This window comes from Triturus cristatus, chromosome 2_1, assembly GCF_964204655.1.
Source record: "Triturus cristatus chromosome 2_1, aTriCri1.1, whole genome shotgun sequence".
NCBI classification, from domain to species: domain Eukaryota; kingdom Metazoa; phylum Chordata; class Amphibia; order Caudata; family Salamandridae; genus Triturus; species Triturus cristatus.
The window spans coordinates 188,031,702-188,054,221 of record NC_140581.1 but is presented as its reverse complement, the minus strand read 5'-3'; the positions used below and the strand labels follow the sequence as shown (position 1 = coordinate 188,054,221).

At 48.7% G+C, this 22,520-nt stretch overlaps 1 protein-coding gene across 2 annotated transcripts in view; it reads left to right on the top strand.

The window, feature by feature from the left end:
* DYM (dymeclin) overlaps nucleotides 1-22,520 on the top strand; it is a 1,124,226-nt gene that overhangs the window by 79,501 nt on the left and 1,022,205 nt on the right. For both annotated transcript variants that reach the window (XR_014969672.1, XM_085629609.1), the window contains exon 2: nucleotides 15,163-15,356. Coding sequence is in view for 1 of the 2 variants with exons in the window: in XM_085629609.1 (XP_085485735.1) it covers nucleotides 15,217-15,356 (140 nt within the window). In the remaining variant the exon portion in view is untranslated. The remainder of the gene's footprint in view (nucleotides 1-15,162; nucleotides 15,357-22,520) is intronic.

Here is a 22,520-nt window from a genome sequence, read left to right as displayed (position 1 = left end):
AAGACTTTGGTCTTCATACCCATTCAATTTAGTGATTTGAGACATGATCACCTGATTGTAATTATGCACTGCGATATGCATACCCATTAAAACCTTGGATTCTCTGTTATGAATTTATGTAACACGAGCCTCGTAAACAGGAGTAATTTTCTATGGAAAAAAAATTGTTTATTAACTTGAGAATACTACTTGGAGTTTCTGCTTTTTATTGCATGTAATACCTTTTTTCTGCTTTCTGTTTTGCAATTCTGTGGATGACATAGCAAACTTTGAAAGGTATAAATACTAGCTTAAAACATAGCCCTTCCTAGTTTATATTTCTCTACTGATGTGAATGCTAGAACATAATAAATAATTGTAATGCAACGATAATAACTTCTAAATCACCGTGCATAAATGACTTGGGGCCTGATTTAGATCTCCGCGTACGGGTTACTCCGTCACGACGCTGACGGATAGCCTGTCTGCCAAAATATAAATCACATTATATCCTATGGGATTTATATTTTGGCAGCTGGGTTATCTGTCACTGTTGTGAAAAAGTAACCCGTCTACCGAGATCTCAATCGGGCCCTTCTTTCTTTTTGTCAGGACCACTCTGATATGCATACAAAGACCTATTGCTATCTGACCCCATCATGGAAACTGTAAAGGCAGACTTCTTTGCGAACTGGGACTACATGACTACAAAGGGTGCTCTCATGACTCCTTTTACAAACCTTCGCATATACAGACCTATGGACATTTCTGGCTAGATGTGCAGAGATTAGGAATAGCGTTTTTTGGTTTTTTTTGCAAGTCATTATTAGGAAGTCGCTATTACTAATGTATGAAACTCACTGAGTGTCATTTAGCGATTCGTAGTGGGTCGCAAATAGAACTACCTCAGGAATATATATATTTTTTAAATTCTTTTTTTAATTTTATTAAACCAATTCAATTCGACTGACATACAGCAAGTACACATTGGCAGGCGACTTCAGTTCCCATCAGCAGCAATTTACACATTTCAATATATGTTACAAGCATAGTTCCCTAGTGGTTAGGGGGTTTCATGAGCCTCGTCATCAGTTCGCCTACAAGGTGGGGGACATATATCACCTCTATAATGGTTCCAGGCTCCCCATACCTTGCTCCACTTCCTGGGGCATCCCCTGGCTACAAACACCGACTTTTCCCTCCACATGCACCAATCTAAATCCTCTCTCCACCTCCCCAAACGGGGTGGCTGAGCAGCGCCCCACAACTGCGCGATGTTCCTTTTTGCACTCATGAACGCCAGCATAGCCCACTGCTTAGTGTAGGTGTTGAGTTCAGTAGGCTCCCAGACATTTAGCAGGCACCTCCACGCCTCTGGGTGAATGTCGACAGCCCGCATGATGCGATGTATGCCTCTCCAGTACGCTTCTATCTGCTGACAGCTCCACAATATATGCATGAAGGTCCCTGCATCTCCACACCCCCGCCGACACTCTTCGCTTTCCGCCCGCCCCATGCGAACCAGTCCGGGTCCCGTTACATATGTCCTATGTAGTATGTTAAGCTGCACTAGCCTAAGCCTGGCCTGGGTTGCTACCACCCTCGGGGAGGAGACCGCCTCCTGTCAGTCTTCATCATCCAGTTCGAGGCCGTCACTGTTCCACTTGCCCTTAAGGATCACCAGCGGATCCTCCATATTGTTAATTAACTTCCTGTAAATAAGGAAAATGGTTTTCTCTGGGATATGCCCGTCCAACACTCTGGCTTCCAGTGGAGAAGCCTCTGGCAGCGTCGCGTCCCTAGGGACCTGCGCTAATAATGCATGGCGGATCTGGAGGTACCGGTAGTATTCAGTGTCCATCATGCCATATTGTTTTTTGAGGGATGCAAACGGCAGTACTGTGCCCTTTCCCCACATGTCCTTGATCTGTGTGATCCCAATAAGATCCCACTTATCAAATCCCTTGGATTTCCAGAGGCTCCCTAGCTTTTCCGAGTTCCATAATGGCGTAGCTAGCGTAAGTTTACCGTCCCATCTCAGATGCTTATTAACCGCATGCCATATTTGGACTGCATGCGCGGTAGGGCCAGTCAATGGGAACCTACCCGGCTTGGCATATAGAGCCCTAGTATAGTCCCCCCCCCCCCGGGAGCAGCCACCTATCCATGGCGTACCCGGGATCATCTGGGCTACAATGCATCCCGTGGTTAATCGCCGCCAGCTGGGCTGCCCAATAGTATTTCCTAAGGTCGGGGAGACTTATACCCCCATCGTACCAATTCAGGGTCAGCTTTGAATACGCGATCCGGGGTCTGGCATCCCAGAGGAGTTTTCTCTGGAGACTCTCAATTTCCTTAAATTAGGACACTGGGACCAGATCCATCGTGTTCTGGAGCGCATACAAGAAACGAGGGAGGGCCATCATCTTAAAGAGGACCGCCCTTCCCAGCATAGAGAGAGGAAGGGACCTCCAACGTGCGACATCCGTTTTGTGTCGCTGTAGGGGTGGGTCTAGATTACGAGCAAAGCGCCGACTCGGATTCAGGGACACATAGATCCCGAGGTACCGGAAGCCTTCCAAAGCAATCGTTATTGGGCATCTCGGCGGTATCGCAGGTGGTTCGCCTGCCAGCACATAAATTACTGACTTGGACCAATTAACTGTAAAACCTGAATATTTACCACAAATAGTCAGTATGTCCAATAGGCAGATCAGTGACGCCCTAGGAGCAGCGATATAGAGCAGGATATCGTCTGCGTATAGGGAGATCTTATCCTCCCATACATTAGTCCACCTCAGTCCCCGAATAGATCGGTCTTGTCTAATCCATGCTGCCAGCGGTTCGAGAGCCAGCGCAAAGAGAAGCGGCGACAGGGGGCATCCCTGGCGAGTGCCCCAGCTCAGCTGGAAGTCCTTGGACTTTAGGTTATTAACTATTACACGGGCCATCGGGTCGGAATAGAGAAGACGGATCCAGCTCAGGAATTCCGGACCAAACCCAAATTTGCTCAACACCGCAAACAAATAGGGCCACTCTACCATGTCAAATGCCATGGTGGCATCCAATGAGACCAGGGCCGCCGGTTCCTGTATAGTAGATGCTCTACTCAGGATTCCATGAAGGCGGCGCAGGTTGAGGGCCGTGTTGCGATGTGGCATAAAGCCTGATTGATCCGGGTGTACCAGTGTATTGATTACCTTAATCAATCGCGTGGCCAACAATTTTGCCAGAATTTTAGGTTCCACATTTAGGAGCGATATTGGCCTATATGATGCGCAGTGCGCTCTGGGTTTGCCTTCTTTATGTATGGCGGCTATATTGGCGACCCGCTGATCGTACGGAAGCATTCCTTTCACTCTACTTTCCTCAAACATTGCACGGAGGTGGGGGGCGAGTTTATTTGCTGCCATCTTGTATAACTCTACCGGGATACCGTTAGGACCTGTGGCTTTTCCGGAGCCCATTCCTCTGATCGCATGTGCCACCTCCTAATCTGTCAGTGGGGACTCCAGGTATGCCCCGTTTTCATCCGAGAGTGCGGGAAGGTTTATGTCCCCTATCATCGCGCTGTTATCCTCTTCCGAATATATCCTGGAGGTGCTATAGACCGAGTGGTAATAGTTAGCGAACGTGTCTGCTATGGCCTGCGGTTCGGTAATAGGAGGCGAGTCGTCTCCCTGTATCTCGGGTACCAGACGTGAGGCCCATTCTCTCCTATCCAGCCACGCTATCAACTTCCCGGCCTTGTCACCCAGGCTCGTACACTCTGATCTGAACCCTGCCGCACTGCGCCTGTGCCCTATTTTTAGCAATGCTACTGAACTCCTCCTGCCTCAACTTCAACCGGTGGAGGCCTTCAGGGGTCACCCCTTGGGCTATCTCCTCCTCTGACTTCAACACGTCCTCCTCCGCTCTCACCAATTCCGCATGCCTATCTCTCTTTTTCCCCGCTATTGAAGAAACAACCTCTCCCCTTATGACTGTTTTGTACGCCTCCCACAGGGTCTGCGCAGAGTCGACTGTGCCCCCATTTTCCTGAAAGTAGGCGTCAGTGGCCTTGATGGCATTTTTGCGGATGGTCGGATCTGTCAGGTACCATTGTTTTATTGGGGCTATCTTGCCTACAGTGATGCTTCCCATTCCCATATGGAGCCACACGGGGGAGTGATCGGAGATAACCCGTCCCAGGTGACGAATCTCTTGGACAGTATGGGCCTGCGACGCTGGGACTAGGATGTAATCGATGCGCGACAGACTACGATGTACACTCGATACGTGAGTATACTGTGTCCTGTCAGGGTTGAGGGTACGCCACCCATCCACCATCCCCATCGTTTCTAGAAAATTTGACAGCCACTTCTGGGAGGGTTGCAATTCTCGCGGCGGGTGCCTGTCTACATCTCCAGCCACCACCGCGTTGAAGTCCCCCCCTATTACCAGGATACCCAGTGGGAATGTTAGAAAGATGGAGCCCAGATCTTTAAAGGTGTCCGCTTGTAAACCGGGCGGGACATATATGGAGATAAATGTAGCCGTTTTCCCTTCCCACTGACCCGAAACCCCAACATATCTGCCACGGACATCAGTCCATGAAGCCTTTATTGTGAAATGGAAAGAGTTCTTCACTAGTATGCCCACCCCTCGGGACCCAGATGTGAATCCCGAGTGCGCCACCATTCTATACCCCTCCCCTATGCAGGGCCATGCATTTATTCCCAACTAGATGTGTTTCCTGGAGGAGGACTACATCCGGGGCGTGCCTCCTGACAAATTGGCTGACCATCCCCCGCTTTAGTTTATCCCCCAGCCCGTTTACGTTCCAACTAAGGACTTTGACCCCCAAACCCGGCTCATTCCCCACTACCATGCTGTTGCCGAAGTCGCTCTCGCTCTGCCAACCATTCTGACGTCGTCGAAAAACACAATACAACAACAAATTCAAGCGTGATACCAATCCCCCCCCCCCACTCCCCCCCCCACCCTGCACCCCTGCTTATTGGGACCATCCATAACAAACTGGCAGAGTGCCTGTCGCCCTAAACCCTAGCTCGAATGATAACTAAATGTAGTACCGAGGAGGCAGCCCACTCACCACCCCCAGGTCCCCACTTCTAACGGAATTGTGCACTGAATGTCACTCAGCAGTCCATTACTGCGATACCTTGTTTCCACTGATCATGTCCCTCTCCGGGGTCTATGACCCCCATACCTGACCACTAGTACAGTGTCCTTAAGTCCGCGCGCCGACCTCAAGCCATTTCCTGCTTTCCTTCCTCCTCGCTTCTGCGGCGCCCTCCAGCTCCACGAACATGTCGATCCTCGATCCAGTCCGCAGCCCCTTCGGGGGTATCAAAAAAACACACCCTCCCCTCGCTCTCCACTCGCAGACGCGCCGGGAACATCATAGCGTATTTTAATCCCTTTGTCTCTGAGCTGTTTCTTGACTGCGAGGAATGTCTTGCGTTGTTTCTGCACCAGCTGGGTGAAGTCCGGGAAGAAGGAGAGGGCGGCATTCTCGTAGCGCAGAGGGGCCGACGCTCGGGCCGACTGCAGGATAGCGTCTCTGTCCCTAAAATTGAGAACTCAGTGGGTGGGGGGGCGCTCCAGGCTTGGGTCGCCCACCCGGGACCCTGTGTGCCCGCTCGATGGTGAAGAACTTTCCGAGGCCCTTAGGCTTGAGGTGGTTAAGAATCAGGTCTTCCACAAAGAGGTCCGGCGCAGGTCCCTCTGATTTCTCGTGCACTCCCAAAATGCGAACGTTGTTCCGTCGAGACCTCCCTTCATAATCGTCCAACTTACGTTCAGCCAGTTCACAGAAACCCTTGAGATCTTGGACTTCTCACTGGAGTTGCGACACGTTCTCTGTCAGGCCGGCCGTTTTAATATCCAAAGACTTGACTTTCTCGTTGACCTTGGTGAGATCCGCCCGTATTAAATTAACTTCTATAGAAACCGTGTCTAGCTTGTGCTCCAGGGATTCCAGCTTGCATTCAAGGGAGGACTTGACCCCTCCTATGGCGGTCATTCCGTCCTGCAGGGTCAGCTCCGGAGAGGGGCTCACTGAATCTCTCCCGGCCTTCAATGCCTGTCTCTGGTCCGTTGACGGGTCTTTAGGCTGCGTATAGCGATCAAGTTTGTTGGTCTGAACCTGCTTGTTTCCTTTATTGATTCTAGGCTGGGACTTCTCGGCCTCCACTCTGCTCCCCATTGCACTGACAGGTCTCTGTACTGTCCCGTTGGCGCCGGTTTACGCCTCCCCCCGAACTGCGGTTCTGATGTTGCCCAGATGTCCGTCGGCCTGCGCGCCCCACCAGTTCCAGTGCACACTCTCCGGCACCGGGGCGTGAAGGGCCCCCGGCACCCCCCGCCGCCACGCAACGATCGCCGCGGTCAGCCACCGTTCGCCAGCACCTCCGCTCCGCGCCCTGGGGCAATCCAGGCCCAGGGAGGTGAGGGGGGGAACCCCCACTGGCGTCCCCCACCTCCGCCTGCACCATCACTGCAGCACAGTTCACTGCTCGAGCTGCACAGGCCTGGTCATTCAATCCCCGGTGGCAGAGGGAGACGGGCCCAGCAATCCCTCGCCGGCGACGGAGCGCCCAGACCAACGCACCGACCGTGCAGCAAAGACTTTTCCGCGAGGCGCTGCCGCCCCAGGCACCTCGCTCACCCAGCAGCGTCCTCCGGCGTCCTCGGACGCACTTCTCCGCCGCGCCCGGGGGAAGGTCGCAGTCTGTGCCTGCAGCGGGAGGGAGGGGAAAAAGCCACAAGCGCGCCCCTCAGCCACGAACTCGCGCCAAGGAATGGCGTCCCCCCGGCCGGCGACTTCCGGCCCGTGCCGCCGCCTCCCCCTCACCTCCGCGCCGCCTCCGTTTCACTTCAGCTCCCGGCTTGAAGTCCTTGCACAGGCCCCCACAAGCGGCGCCGATAACTCAGCCGTCTAGGGGGGTAGAGACATCGGGTTTTCAAGATGCGGCACCGCTTGCATAGTAGTTCCCTTACATGGACAGTTAGGGCAGGATGTCGCGCAGGATAATAGGTTCCAGGGGTGGCGACCACGGAGCCCGGTGATCAAGCGGCCATCTTGCTCCGGTGCTTGGCTCCTCTCTCTACCTCAGGGATATTAATTCGGTATGTTGTAATTTATGACCCAATTCAATTTGCTGCCATCACAGTGGACCACTGCCTACTTTTAAAGAATATTTTTTTCAACCATTTTCAAAGGGGAAGGGGTCCCTTTGGGACCACTTCCCATTTGCGACTGGGTTACCACCAATTTTGAGTTGTCGGTAAAGTGCAAATGTTTTGCGACCGCATTTCGGTTGCAAAACATTGGTACATAGCAATGTGAATCAGTATTTGGAAGGGACGTACTAAAAACACCACTTTCAAATACAGATTCGCAAACCCAATTTGGGATTCGGTAACAGGTTACCGAATCTCAATTTTGGGTTTGTACATTTCGAAATGCCTTGTTGAGTTCACAAGCGGACAAACTTTGTGAATCGCAGGTTTGCGAACTCAAAAAGACTTTGTACATCTAGCAACAAGTGACATGTTTTTCTACATTTGCAAAAAGAACAATTGATGGACAGAATGCAGAATAATGTCATACATTCACCCCAGTACAGATATCTGGGCCTAAATCCATCGTTTTTTTGCTCACGTGGGTCCATTGCTCACTTTGCCACTGGATTCAAGCTAGCCTGGCTGATGAGGGCTGTTGGCCCGAAACCGGTCCCTTGGCAGTTCGGTCTGCAAAGCGAGGTAAAGAATGATGATGGCTTCAACCCAGTTCTGTGACTGGAGGTGAGTGTTTGAAAAGTTTCAACACTCTGTCCATCATCTCCTTGTGTTTGCTATGTTTTTCTACATTACCAAACGAGTACCAGATATGTTCTGCCCAGTTTTCACACCTTATCTACCCAACCTCTTACAGCTAATGCACACAGGAGTATGGCAGTTCCCAAATCGATCAGCTACAGTTGCAACACCTACCTTTTAGACTAGCCTGCTAACATTTTGGGATTTACATCTCGATGCTGTCAGTTTTTAAACCACTGGGTAGTCCTGCATCCAAACTCATCATGAACACTCCAAGCAGAATAGGGTTCCAAGCCTTCTGTCACGGTGAGGAGCTTCAAGCCTCTTGCCACTGTGAGGAACTTCACGCCTCCTGCCAGAGCGAGGAGGTTCACGCCTCCTGCCAGAGCGAGGAGGTTCACGCCTCCTGCCAGAGTGAGGAGGTTCAAGCCTCCTGCCAGAGTGAGGAGGTTCAAGCCTCCTGCCAGAGTGAGGAGGTTCAAGCCTCCTGCCAGAGTGAGGAGGTTCAAGCCTCCTGCCAGAGTGAGGAGGTTCAAGCCTCCTGCCAGAGTGAGGAGGTTCAAGCCTCCTGCCAGAGTGAGGAGGTTCAAGCCTCCTGCCAGAGTGAGGAGGTTCAAGCCTCCTGCCAGAGTGAGGAGGTTCAAGCCTCCTGCCAGAGTGAGGAGGTTCAAGCCTCCTGCCAGAGTGAGGAGGTTCAAGCCTCCTGCCAGAGTGAGGAGGTTCAAGCCTCCTGCCAGAGTGAGGAGGTTCGAGCCTCCTGCCAGAGTGAGGAGGTTCGAGCCTCCTGCCAGAGTGAGGAGGTTCGAGCCTCCTGCACAGAGTGAGGAGTTTCAAGCCTCCTGCCAGAGTGAGGAGTTTCAAGCCTCCTGCCAGAGTGAGGAGTTTCAAGCCTCCTGCCAGAGTGAGGAGTTTCAAGCCTCCTGCCAGAGTGAGGAGTTTCAAGCCTCCTGCCAGAGTGAGGAGTTTCAAGCCTCCTGCCAGAGTGAGGAGTTTCAAGCCTCCTGCCAGAGTGAGGAGTTTCAAGCCTCCTGCCAGAGTGAGGAGTTTCAAGCCTCCTGCCAGAGTGAGGAGTTTCAAGCCTCCTGCCAGAGTGAGGAGTTTCAAGCCTCCTGCCAGAGTGAGGAGTTTCAAGCCTCCTGCCAGAGTGAGGAGTTTCAAGCCTCCTGCCAGAGTGAGGAGGTTCAAGCCTCCTGCCAGAGTGAGGAGGTTCAAGCCTCCTGCCAGAGTGAGGAGGTTCAAGCCTCCTGCCAGAGTGAGGAGGTTCAAGCCTCCTGCCAGAGTGAGGAGGTTCAAGCCTCCTGCCAGAGTGAGGAGGTTCAAGCCTCCTGCCAGAGTGAGGAGGTTCAAGCCTCCTGCCAGAGTGAGGAGGTTCAAGCCTCCTGCCAGAGTGAGGAGGTTCAAGCCTCCTGCACAGTGAGGAGGTTCAAGCCTCCTGCACAGAGTGAGGAGGTTCAAGCCTCCTGCACAGAGTGAGGAGGTTCAAGCCTCTTGCCACAGCGAGGAGGTACAAGCCTCCCCAGGGTGAGGAGGTTCAAGCTTCCTGCTACAGTGAGGAGGTTCAATCCTCCTGCCAGAGTGAGGTGGTTCCAGCCTCCTGCCACAGCGAGGAGGGTCAAGCCTCCCGCCACAGCGAGGAGGCACATGCCTCCCCAGGGTGAGGAGGTTCCAGCCTCCTGCCAGAGTGAGGAGGTTCCAGCCTCCTGCCAGAGTGAGGAGGTTCAAGCCTCCTGCCAGAGTGAGGATGTTCAAGCCTCCTGCCAGAGTGGGGAGGTTCAAGCCTCCTGCACAGAGTGAGGAGTTTCAAGCCTCCTGCACAGAGTGAGGAGTTTCAAGCCTCCTGCACAGAGTGAGGAGGTTCAAGCCTCTTGCCACAGCGAGGAGGCACAAGCCTCCCCAGGGTCAGGAGGTTCAAGCTTCCTGCTACAGTGAGGAGGTTCAATCCTCCTGCCAGAGTGAGGTGGTTCCAGCCTCCTGCCAGAGTGAAGAGGTTCCAGCCTCCTGCCACAGCGAGGAGGGTCAAGCCTCACGCCACAGCGAGGAGGTACATGCCTCCCCAGGGTGAGGAGGTTCAAGCTTCCTGCCACAGCGAGGAGGTTCCAGGCTCCCGCCACAGCGAGGAAGGTCAAGCCTCCCGCCACAGCGAGGAGGTACAAGCCTCCCCAGGGTGAGGAGGTTCCAGCCTCCCGCCACAGCGAGGAGGTTCCAGCCTCCCGCCACAGCGAGGACAGTCAAGCCTCCTGCCACAGCAAGGAGGGTCAAGCCTCCCGCCACAGCGAGGAGGGTCAAGCCTCCCGCCACAGCGAGGAGGGTCAAGCCTCCCGCCACAGCGAGGAGGTACAAGCCTCCCCAGGGTGAGGAGGTTCAAGCTTCCTGCTACAGTGAGGAGGTTCCAGCCTCCTGACACAGCGAGGAGGTTCCAGCCTCCCGCCACAGCGAGGAGAGTCAAGCCTCCCGCCACAGCAAGGAGGGTAAAGCCTCCCGCCACAGCGAGGAGGGTCAAGCCTCCTGCCACAGCGAGGAGGGTCAAGCCTCCTGCCACAGCGAGGAGGGTCAAGCCTCCCGCCACAGCGAGGAGGTACAAGCCTCCCCAGGGTGAGGAGGTTCAAGCTTCCTGCTACAGTGAGGAGGTTCCAGCCTCCTGCCAGAGTGAGGAGGTTCCACCCTCCTGCCAGAGTGAGGATGTTCCAGCCTCCCGCCACAGCCTCACTTCCATTTGCAGCTCTCAGAAATTACATGAATGCCTACAGAAACGGAGCTATCATTGTTCAGGCCAATGACATGAAGGTACTTGCCTTCGAAGAAACCTTCCATTACCACAAAAAAAGTCACCAATTCATCCTGTCATCCAAACCCCATTGACTCACTGAGACAACCGTGCTGCTTCACTAGGCACTGACAAGGATTGGAACTTGTGCTGGCGCCTTGTCTAAGGTTGTTTATGACTTAATAACATAATGACAGACTACTGCCACCAACTACCCTGCTTCATCGAGTATGAAAACTGTTCATGTTTCTGCCCCTGGGATATATGGAGTTAAAAGAGTTATTCGCGCTGGGAAGCCCTGGTTGGGCAGCTTCGCGCTGTATGAAACACTACACATAACCATAAAGTATCCTAATCATGTAATTGTCGAAATGTCAGTTTTATAGGGTGTTCATTGGTTTTTAAACCATGTCGAAATCATTTAATCTGGTGAACATTTTTTATTCTTCTTCATTTGCATGGAAGAAAACAGCCCAGTAAATACAAGGACTGAACTGAAGTTGAGACATGTGTTAGGGTTCTCAATACACAAGCAGTCTGCTTAGAAAGCAACATCCTTGTCATTTCACAAACTTTTGAAGCAAACACGTCTCTTATGTAGCCTGAGCATTGCACATGGAAACCAGCTGCAGAATTCTAAAGCTCTCTTCCCTCAAAGTAAAGCAGCCCTGGGAATAGCAATGTCATAGTTGGCTGGTATTAGTAAATGTGAGTTGGCAGTCATTGGTTTAGCAGTACTACTGACCTGTTGTATTTTGAATAGTACTAAGACATACTTTGGGGGTAAGGTCATTCTGTTTGGTAGCAAAGTGGCAAATCCATGCCACTAAACTGCATCTTTCAAGATTAGAGACCCACTTTTTTTGGAACTTGTGGAAATCTCGAGAGAGCACTCTTGCAGAGATACACATCCTTACTGGAGCCAGAACTTTTTAGGTCTCGCCTGGCAAACGCAGCGCGAAGCGCTGCTGTCGCCAGCGAGATCTATTGTTGCTGATTTGCCTCGGAAGTGGGACAGGAGATGGGCACGCGCAGGCTCTTGGCGGATTTGAGTTGGTGTACGCGCTTACAGCCACGCGGCGTGCACATCTCCTGTCCCCCTTCCCTCGCAAGTCAGCATGCAGTTTCACTTTCGTGAACATTCACTCGTTAAAAACGCAGCATTTGTTGGTGGACGCATGATTTACTGGCTTTCTCGTTAACGAACAACAACAGTATGCACACGTAAAATATGCGCGCAGTAGCTTTTCCTATGCGTGTACGACTAGCTTTCTCAGTACAAATAGCGATGATGTAATATTAGCATGCGGTAGGCTATGGCGCGTTCGTAAACACGTGCTACTGGCTTTCTCTGTAAACAAACACCAAAGATACCACGCGCCAGTTTTGTTAAATAAACTTCGCAAAAAAGCACGCAGTACCTTAATGCCCTTTAAGTTTGCAAACAAGGTGCTCCAAGTATATTCACGCAGAATTATTTACTATTTATAAAAGTTGCCTACTAATCTATTTCTCCCTCTTTATAAACATACACAATGCTACTTCGGTACAGTTTATCACATGTTACATTTCACTTTTGCAGGAAAAACACCATATTTATATAATGCTCTACTACTACTTATCAGTTCCAGCCCAAGTATTAGAAACTCATACTATCGCAATAGATTACAAAAGGAAATACAGGCAGACCGTATTTTCGTATCCTTGCCTACCAACAGTCACTCTTCTACAACTAGAGATATTATCCAACCATCACAACCATATACAAAACAATACAATACTTAGTTAAAGCATACCACACATTGCATGCCGTTTATTATATATTTTAAAATAATCCGCTATTAAGCCTGTTCGCAATACATAAAATACCTTTTTAGACTTTACAGACTAAAAAAAGACTAACACTGTTTACACCGTTGCTATACTAAATGTCACTATTAATTATACTGAATATGTCGCCTCTAAAACGTCCTAATAAAAATACGCTAGGAATTTATAACAATTAAATACCACAAACTAGACATTCAAACATTAATATTGAAAAGCTTACACTTTTGGCGCCATTAAAATATTAATCTCCCAGCTGCTCTGCTCCTCGCAGACTGGTAACATACCACATTGTGCACGTGTATGGCATCGTTAGCAAAACGCCATGACCAGAACTGTGAACGAGCACGGAAGCCAAGTACTAGCACGTTCGTTTTTTTTTTCCGCAGCATGCGTCTAGCAGTGTTGCGCAACTTTATCAGTAGACGATAACACACACATACTGCATTGGCATAACACATTTTAGCAGCCATCACAGTAAGATGGGGCACTTACGCTATAGAAATTTGTTGTGGGAGCAAAAAATAAGGCTGCGCCTACAAAGGAGCGTCAACAGTATTTGCTGATAAAAAATTGCTCCTATACGTACAGTCTCACCAAGTTTCCGTTTAAATAAATTATGTACACACGTCAAAGAACATCTAAAAGCCTACACGTCTTCTGTACCTTTATGTGTCACCACTACAATAGTGCACATCAACATCCCTCGCAGCTGTCACACTACGAAGAAGCACTGTTGCTATTGCTACCTATTACTTTAAGTCCAGGGAGACAAGCCATACCTTTTGTTAATGAAATGTTGCTCCCATGCGCACAGTCTCTCCAACTGCCGTTTAATTTAATAATGCCCACACAACAAAAACCCTTTCAGCCATCACAGTAGGAGGGGACACTTACACTATAGAAACCCGTTCTCAAAGCCGGAAAAAAAACCTGCGCCTACGAAGGAGCGTTGTTAGTTTTATAAGATGCCCTAATAAATCAAAAGTAATTCATGGCATTTAATTGGACACCGTGAATAAACAGAGCACATTCTATTTTATTTAATAAGCCGCTGTAAAAAATATTGCCGTGGCTCAAGCAGCTTGAGGAGTGACTCCTTTACAAAATATTAAAAGAGCGTACAGGTTGCTTTAGAGACCCTGAACCTCTTTCAAAGCTACATTAAGGAGAGATAACCAATATGCAGCATAAAAGCTGCAAGTGGGGGGCTCTCTCCACTAACCTTTAACCAGTCAGACATAAAACTGCAAAGTTTCACTAACCTCACAGAAGAAGCGCCCTCTAGTCTGTGTCAAAGCCAAGCCCCGTATTACTGACTTCTTTATCTCTGTGAGCTACAGTTACATATTTACAATTAAATCTAGGGGGTAATACTTTGCTAGCACCCCGTGCGATTTGCTGAGCAGAGCCGATGCAAGCACGCGGCCGGCGCCATAATTATAAGCAGTGCTCAGCCTCCCGTGGCAGCCTCCTTTGCAATGCAATAGGTCTTGCATTTGCGAGAGTTGGAGCTATTGGCATTGTAAATGACAATGCCTTTTATTTATGCGTTTGAAAACCTGCAAGCGGTGCCTAAACAAGCACTTATAGTCCTTGCTTATGAGAAGCAAGGCTGGCAGTCTCCTTTACTGCAAGCCTTGCTTCTCGTAAGCAAGGACTATGCATACAAAGTGCATGTTTATGCGCCGCTTGCAGGTTTTCAAACGCATAAATAAAAGGCATTGTCATTTACAATGCCAATAGCTCCAACTCTTGCAAATGCGAGACCTATTGCATTGCAAATGCTTGTTTTTTTAATGTAAGTGCCTAAATAAAAGGAGCAAAGCAGTGTGCCTGTCAGACGTCTAGATATGCACAATGAAAAAAAAATGTTTTAGCGGAAACTCCCACAGTTGACAAGTGTATGACCTAGGATAGAAACATTGTGACTTCACAGAATGTGCAAAATAACCCCAAAATGGTTCTTGGCAGAAACGGTGGAAACAAAACAAATGGTTGCTGGGCTCCATGTCTTGGGTAGACACAGAAAACGGTAGCAGAATCCATTATCAGATACATTGGTGAATCCATGGCCTTCTCTGGGATTGACCCAGTTCTGTTATTTCGCCGATGTAAGTTGCACCCTTAAAAACGTTCTTAAATGTTAAACGTCAAGAGCAGAACGCTCTGGGCAGCTCCCTCCTGGTCTGAGCACACTTCATTGGCTACCTATTCCAGCTCGTAATGTATGGTGCGTCCTCTCCCCTTTGGGGTCCGGACATACCTGGCACAAAATGTGACCATATCGAGGAGCCTTAGCTTACTGAGGAGTTCTGACCCCTTCCTTCAAATAACAGTGTAAAAAAAAAAAACCATAAAGAACACTTTTAGAACTATTCTGAAATGGTGTCTACAAATCTGTTCCCCTGGGAAGCGGATAAACCATTCTCATAGTCTGAGATGAGACTTACGTTTGTTGTGTATATATATTCTTATTTTGTCACTGTAGTTTGATTTTGTATCCATTGTTATCTGTGCAAGTACAAAAATGAACACTGTATTAGCATATACTCTATAAAGGGATTTGACACCACCGTGATCTGGTCAGCTATACAGAAAATTAATACATTTAAAATAGATCGAGTCCAGTCTTTTTTCCTAAAAGGTAGGTTGTTATTTAATGCCACCAAGCATCCTAGTTCTGTGTTTTGTTAATTCTGCAACGGATAATTAGATTGCTTTGTACAGACTCCAGTGTTTTACTTTGTGCTTGTTCATTCCAGGGGCAGATTTATGATAATGAAGTTCTAGAGAAGTTATCTTGGTTACAAAAAAAAATGGGAGCAAATAGCAGCGCCATTACGGATCTTTCTGAAAATGAGTATTTAAAGAAATTGTCGGGTACGGAGTCCATCTCTGAGAATGATCCTTTTTGGAACCAGCTTCTGTCCTTCACATTCACTACCCCAACAAGCAGGTAAGACGGCGCTCTTTTGTTGGCCTTTGTTATGCTTAATGTTACTTGCATTGTCCAGGTGTGTCTGATCTACTTACCCAGTGCAATGTGAACCACAGCTCAGCTACACTTCTGTGAAAGGTAGTTTGTGAGCTCAATCTTGAGTTGGTATAGCAATGGCAGAAAGCCAGAGGCAGTTCTTTATGGCATGCTGTTAGTGGCTTACCCACCCGATCCTAACCAGACATGAGGACTCCTCTCACTGTTGTAATTGGAGGTTTTATTTGTGAAGTGACTGCAGTTAGAATCCTGCCTTGTTCATTGTGTAAGACATGCATAGCTTATCCTAAATGTCATTAACTGTATCTAGTTGATATAAGGCTGTGGTTTTTTCCTAAATTATAATCGCAAGATACTAATAACAAGCACTGGCAAAGTCAATAGGCCTATCTTTAGATACGTCTAGGCTGACTGTATAGCAGTGCCAATGCTGTTGTCGAACAACGTTGGCAAAGGAAAAATAAACTTGTTGCAGATGCTGAACAACCTTGTGGGCTGCAGAGTCATGGTTCTTCCGTGTGCATGCATTGCCACACGGGTGCATGCAGCCTTTTTGACTGTTTTAATTTACTGTTCCAAGATGGCGAACAACCATCTTAGAGCAGAAAAATTAAAAAGACAATAGTGTGTATTATCAAGAAAGGAGTAGCCTGGTACCAAATTGCAGCTGCTGGGATCTCTAAAAAAAAAAAAGCATGTTCGTATGGAGCAGGGGTCGCGTAGGAGCATCAGAGGAGTTTGAGCAGTGAAGGAGTTTGAAAAATAATGCAAAATTGCCAAGCGGGCGGTGGGAAGACGAGCAAGGATTGAGGTGGAAGCAACCTGTAGAGTGCAAGGGGGTAGGGATTTGAGGAGACAAGCAGCATACGAAGGAGTTAGCAAGAAAACGTGCATTTCTATGAAGTACTGAAAGAAAAAAGTAAGTCCCTGATTGACTGCTGGGGAAGAATGTAAGTCAAGTCTCAAAGGAATGGGGGAAAAAAAGCTGTCAAGCGCGAAGCTGGCATCTGGCATGGGACTTGAAAGCAGCAGACTGCTTTCGCCAGCGCGCGCTCGGCCTCACTGCCTGCATCCCCTCTTACAACAATTAACTTTCGTTATAACTCACACCCCATATGCTCGTTCCCTCCCACCCTTCCTTTGATGTCCGCTTTTCTTGTGGTTTACAAACCACGCCACACACTGCTGCACGCCACACACTGCTGCACGCCACACACTGCTGCACGCCGCACACTACTGCACGCCACACGCTGCCGCACGCCTGACACTGCTACACGAAACACACTGCTACACGAAACACACTGCTGCACGCCACACACTGCTGCACGCCACACACTGCTGCACGCCACACACTGCTGCACGCCACACACTGCTGCACGCCACACACTGCTGCACGCCACACACTGCTGCAAGCCTCACACTGCTGCACGCCTCACACTGCTGCACGCCTCACACAGCTGCACGCCTCACACAGCTGCACGCCTCACACAGCTGCACGCCTCACACAGCTGCACGCCTCACACTGCTGCACGCCACACACTGCTGCACGCCGCTGCACGCCGCACACTGCTGCACGCCGCACACTGCTGCACGCCGCACACTGCTGCACGCCGCACACTGCTGCACGCCGCACACTGCTACACGAAACACTGCTGCACGGCACACACTGCTGCACGCCACACACTGCTGCACGCCACACACTGCTGCACACTGCTGCATTACTCACTGCTGCATGCTGCACAACACTGCTGCACGCCGCACACTGCTGCACGCCGCACACTGCTGCACGCCGCACACTGCTGCACGTCGCACACTGCTACACGCCGCTGCACGCCACACAGTGCTGCATGCCTCACACTGCTGCACGCCGCACACTGCTGCACGCCGCACACTGCTGCACGCCTCACACTGCTGCACGCCGCTCACTGCTGCACTCCACACACTGCTGCACTCCACACACTGCTTTTATGCGAGTTTATGCTACTGACATTGTAAATGACAATGCCTTTTATTTGTTTTAAAACCAAAACATAAATAAAAGGCATTGTAATTTTACAATGCCAATAGCTCAAACTCTTATAAATGCCAGACCTATTGCATTGCTTGTTGGTGTTGAGCATCTGTTCGGTGCCCAAGTTGAGCAGATGCTCAAAGATCGTAACAGACTCTGACTTCTCAAGTCCATGGGGGTCCTGCAGTCTCCCAGTCCCAAATCTGCTTTCCAGGAGCAGCAAGGCAGTGGAGTTGTCAAACCAGGAGGCTGAGGTCAGCAGAACACTTTCATATGGTCACGCTACAAGACGTTATCCCGCTGTTACAAGAAGGCAACATCATATCAGTGCTAGATCTGAGAGATGCATACTTTCATATCTCCATCCAGCGCATCACCAATACCTTTGGCTTGAGGTAAGTGGGCAACATTGCCAGTTCTAGGTGTTACTCTTTGAAATCATCATGGCTCCAAGGGCTTTTATAAAGTGCCTAGTGGTGTTGGCAACACATCTGCACTGAAACACCATACACATCTTTCTGTACTTAGATGAATGGCTGAAAAGCAGCAGCAAACTTCAGTTCATAGCATGCTCTCCAACAGCAATTTATCTAATTCACAGACTGTTTTACCATCAATACAAAATAAATTGCATCATCAGCTGTAGCAGATTCAGACCTTCCTTGGTTCAGTCCTGAATGCGGTAACAGGCAAAGCTTACCCCAACCAACCCACCAACAGATGGCATTCCAACAGCTTCTGCCTCTTTCTCAGACAGCATCCTATTACTATTTGATCTGTCATGGAACTGTTGGGGATGATGGTTTTATGCACAGCAACTGAACCATGTGTCAGGTTGCGAATGTAACCTCTGCAAGAATTCCTCTCAAGCCAGTGGGCACAAGTAGAAGGGCATTGGGATGTTCCAACATTGGTAACATCCTGAGCCCAGAACACCCTGCTTTGGTGGAATTTGTTGCTTGACAGTCTCTTTTAAGGCCCTTTTCCACTGGCGAGTATAACCACAGATGCCTATCTCATTGGTTGGAGAGCTCACCTCTGCACAAGGATGCCAAATAAACTACCTTTGAGCTTCAAGCCATTGGACTGACATTGAAAGAGTTCCACCCTCTTCTGCGAGGAAAACAGTACTCAGCAAGACGGACTACGTGATAGCCATGTTCTACATCCAGACGTGGGGCAGCACTCGCTCTCCCCAGGTTTCTGTGCTTGCACAGGATATTTGGCACTGGACAAATCGCAACAACAGTCACCTGTTCACAGAGTATTTGCTGGGAGTGGAGAGCGACTTTGCGGACCTGCTTAGCAGGACCCATCTACAAGTCCATGAGTGGAAACTTCACCCACAAGTCCTTCACAGGCACTTTCAAAGGCGGGGAGCAAATCGACCTGTTAACCATTCCTGAAAATGCAAAATGCCAAAACTTTGCTTCCAGGTACCCTCACTGACAGTCTATGGGCAATGCACTGTGGATTAACTGGTCAGGGATATCTGCCTGCACTTTTCAGCCTTTCCTCTCATTCTGTACGTGGTGAGGACGATCAGTCAGGTGTCCATGATTCTCATCCTAGTTGCACCAACTTGGGCGAGATGAGCCTGGTATTGTGTGCTCCTAGAGATGTCAGTCAATCCTCACAAGAAGATTCCGCACACACCAGACTTTTTCTCTCAACATCATGATCAGCTTAGACACCCACATCCCAAACGGCTCAAATTAGCAGTCTGGCACCTGAGGTCAAGAGTTTCGTTACCTAAATCTGCCAGAGGAATGATTATCCTGCTGGAGGTGTGAAACCCGCGCCTCTTGTATCCCTTAGTGGGAAATGTTCATGCATCACTGCATCTCAAGACAGTTGCTCCTTCCAAACTCTTCCCTGTTTAGAATACCAGCCACTAAAACCTCTATGGACAGTCTAAAGAGGGCAACACTCAGAAAGAGGCCTCCTGAATATTATGGAACTGTAGTCCTAAATCTGTGAATGTGAGTTTTTGTAGGACATTTTTTGTAAATAACATGTTTGATTTGTCCAAATATGTTTCAATGCACATATATTACAAGTTTGGGTGTTTTATTGTATATAATACAGTGGTTTAAGTACCCATTTTCACAGGGGTCCATATGATGTTTCATCATCATCAAAACAGCCCTAAACTACTCTGTTGAGCTTTACTTTTGTCAACATTCCCTTTTCGAAAGGTAAACAAAGCCTCAACAATCTAATTCCAATTGGTGCCCAGTGTTAGCTGCTCATCACAGTAAACAGTTTTAAAAATATTTCCCTTTTATAAGTAAAATGCGTTCTTAATTAGGTAAATTGCATTTTTTAACACTACTCTTTTTTTAACCATAGACCACTAAACAAAATATAGTGCAGACAACCAAACAGTATAGTGCAGTAATTGACTTTCTGTTTTAAATGAACATTTCCCTGTTTGGAAAAAAACAACATTAAAATGCTAACTGCCCTTAAATAAAGATATAATATACAAATAAAATATGAGTAATGTATGTAATACAGACATATATTGCCAATTTAGGAACCTTATCCTATTTGTAAACCACTTGGCTTGGGCATGATTGTTTAAGATATTACCAGAATTCCTCAGTGATGAGCTATAGGACTATAAAAACTGTGAATTAAGAGCACATCTGTTAAGCAAATGGGACAGCAAGGGGATCCATGTAACTGAGTGGATGACAGCACCATTGAATTCTAATTTGTGAGGTCTTCCAAAAATAACGTGGCTTTATTTATTCATCAGCAATGTCTTTTCTGATACATCTTTGTAAATCAATGTCAGTGTTCTAACAGCAGTTTATTTCAAATCTCTCCTTCTGGATCCATTTCCATATCGATGTACGCTTTTTGGGGATTGCACAAAAAACCTTTCATTATTAGCCATATATATTTGACGGTGTGATCGATCTGGTTGGAGACAGTCAGATGGCCTTGTAACAGCTGTCGGGAGTTGGTGTAAGACCGTAGGCAGTAGGAACCACCAAAGAACAGTAGCCTGAATCAGTAGAGTTGGCAAGCGTGTGGAGATGGTGGGTCAAGAAAAGACAGGGGAAGGAAAGCAGTCTCCAGTTGCCAAACTCCGTTCTTCTCCATTGCACAGACCGGCTGGGCTTCCCCAATCTTGCAGAATAAGGCTACAGTCTAGGACTGATAGCTAAAATAGGCACGGAAACCTCCTGTGACCTCTCTCAAGATAATGTGTTTCTGAGCCTTGAAGAGGTTACAGACAGAAGGGAGCAGAATGGACTGCAAATATTCATGTATTACAAGTCAGACCACTTATGACATGTCTGTTTATGGAAAACCTTCCCACTCCCTTAGAAACAGCCATACGCAGGTAGGTTATAGGAAGAGTATTCTCCACACTTCAGGTGTGCTGGAGAATAGAATAGAGGTGTCCTCTAGCAACGGCAGAATAATTGGCATGGCCATGGTGGTTATAGCGGACAGGGATTGGCAGTGCTTTTGTGATCCAACCAGGTTGGTCTCCTACAAATAGACAAAAACTGATTCAGTTAAAATGTATATACCAGGGCCATGTTATGCATAGTACCCCAGGGGGCAACGGGTGTGTGTCCCTGCCTTGTGCACCTCCGGGGCAATCTGCTATTACAGAATGGTCTGTAGACGCTTGTGCAGCCTCATCTGTAATACTGATAGCACTGCCACACATGTACCGCCAGCGCTGTTTCGAGAGGGTGTTCCCTCATTTACTTCGGACGGGCCCCGTGCAAATGTGGGAATGACTGTGCCTCAGATGCTCCCATGTACGGATGCAGCACAGAGGCAAACAAGCTCTTAGGCAGTGTGCAGACAGTATGCCACAACAAGGTGGTGCACAATCAGTGCGCTCCCTGATTGAAACCCCTGCAAGGTCAGAAAGGGATTCCCAGGGACCTCCCATGCCATCTTCCTGCGGGTGGGAGCAGTCACTTACTGCACTCGCCTGCAGGGGGATCTCTGTCCCTTCTTTAAAGTGCAAGCGGCTTTCACTGAATGCTTTGTCCCAAGGGGAGACGTGAATTTTTGCTATTATGATAATAGGCCGTACTATCTCGTTCTGCGCCAGCAACACATTTTGAAAATGGGCACAGTGCGCCCCATGTATATCCTCGGCTCTCATGTACTGTACCTGGAAAAGATTAAACTTCTACCACTACCCTAATAGCCCAAAGGAATGCAGTAGATGTAGGTTGGCAGAGGCCAACTTCAGATTTCTTCCTTGTACTGCCATACATCAGTGATAGTATAAATGTGATTGAAAACACAGTTAATATTTGGGTACCAAAAGAGTCCCTGGTGATGGTTGTGGGCAAAATAAAAAATATTGAGAAAACTCACCGATGATTTATAGGATTGGCTCTACAGACAAGGGGGTATCACTGCTTGGCATAACTGCACCATCCTCTCAGATGCACTGCGGTCGATGGAATCAGATTTGCAGTCACTTCAAATTACTCAAGAGTGCTTCCATCTATGTGCACGTTTCTGGGTTATTGCAGTCTCGGGCAGAGAGTAACAGGCTTATTGGGTTGATGAACCCTGTGAATGTAGCCGTGTCCTTGGAGTGGTATAGAACTTAAATACTGAAAGTGTCTTAACAACTGCCCCTCCCCTTCCCCCCAGCTGAATTTCTGTTTGCTCTTGAGTGCCAACTAAGCGAGGAACACGTGCCCAAGCATCCCCAGTACTGGCTCTGTAACACTGGGTTACCATAATACCTTGTGACACTTGCAGCAAGTGTGCCCCCTGCCCCCTTTTGGAATGCCTTTACTAGCGGCCACATGCCGCGCCTCTGTGATGTGGACTGGACTGGACAGTCCTTGGGGGTCCAATCGAGGAATGGCTGTTAGACTTGTCCACATAGGATGGTCTTGAGGAAATGTAGTTTGAGAGTGTTCCTCAGTCTGCCAGGCACCAGGTTGTACGGGCTAACCTGAAGGTTCCCCTCGACTGATGGATGGCAGTCTCCCAACGTGCGAGGTGAATGTGTGGACTGTGGAATGGGAGGGGGAGGGGTTCAGTGCAAGTTTATTCGTTGTTCTGTCTGGAGCGGCCCTGTATCAAGGCTCTGGACATAGTGGTAAAATGCA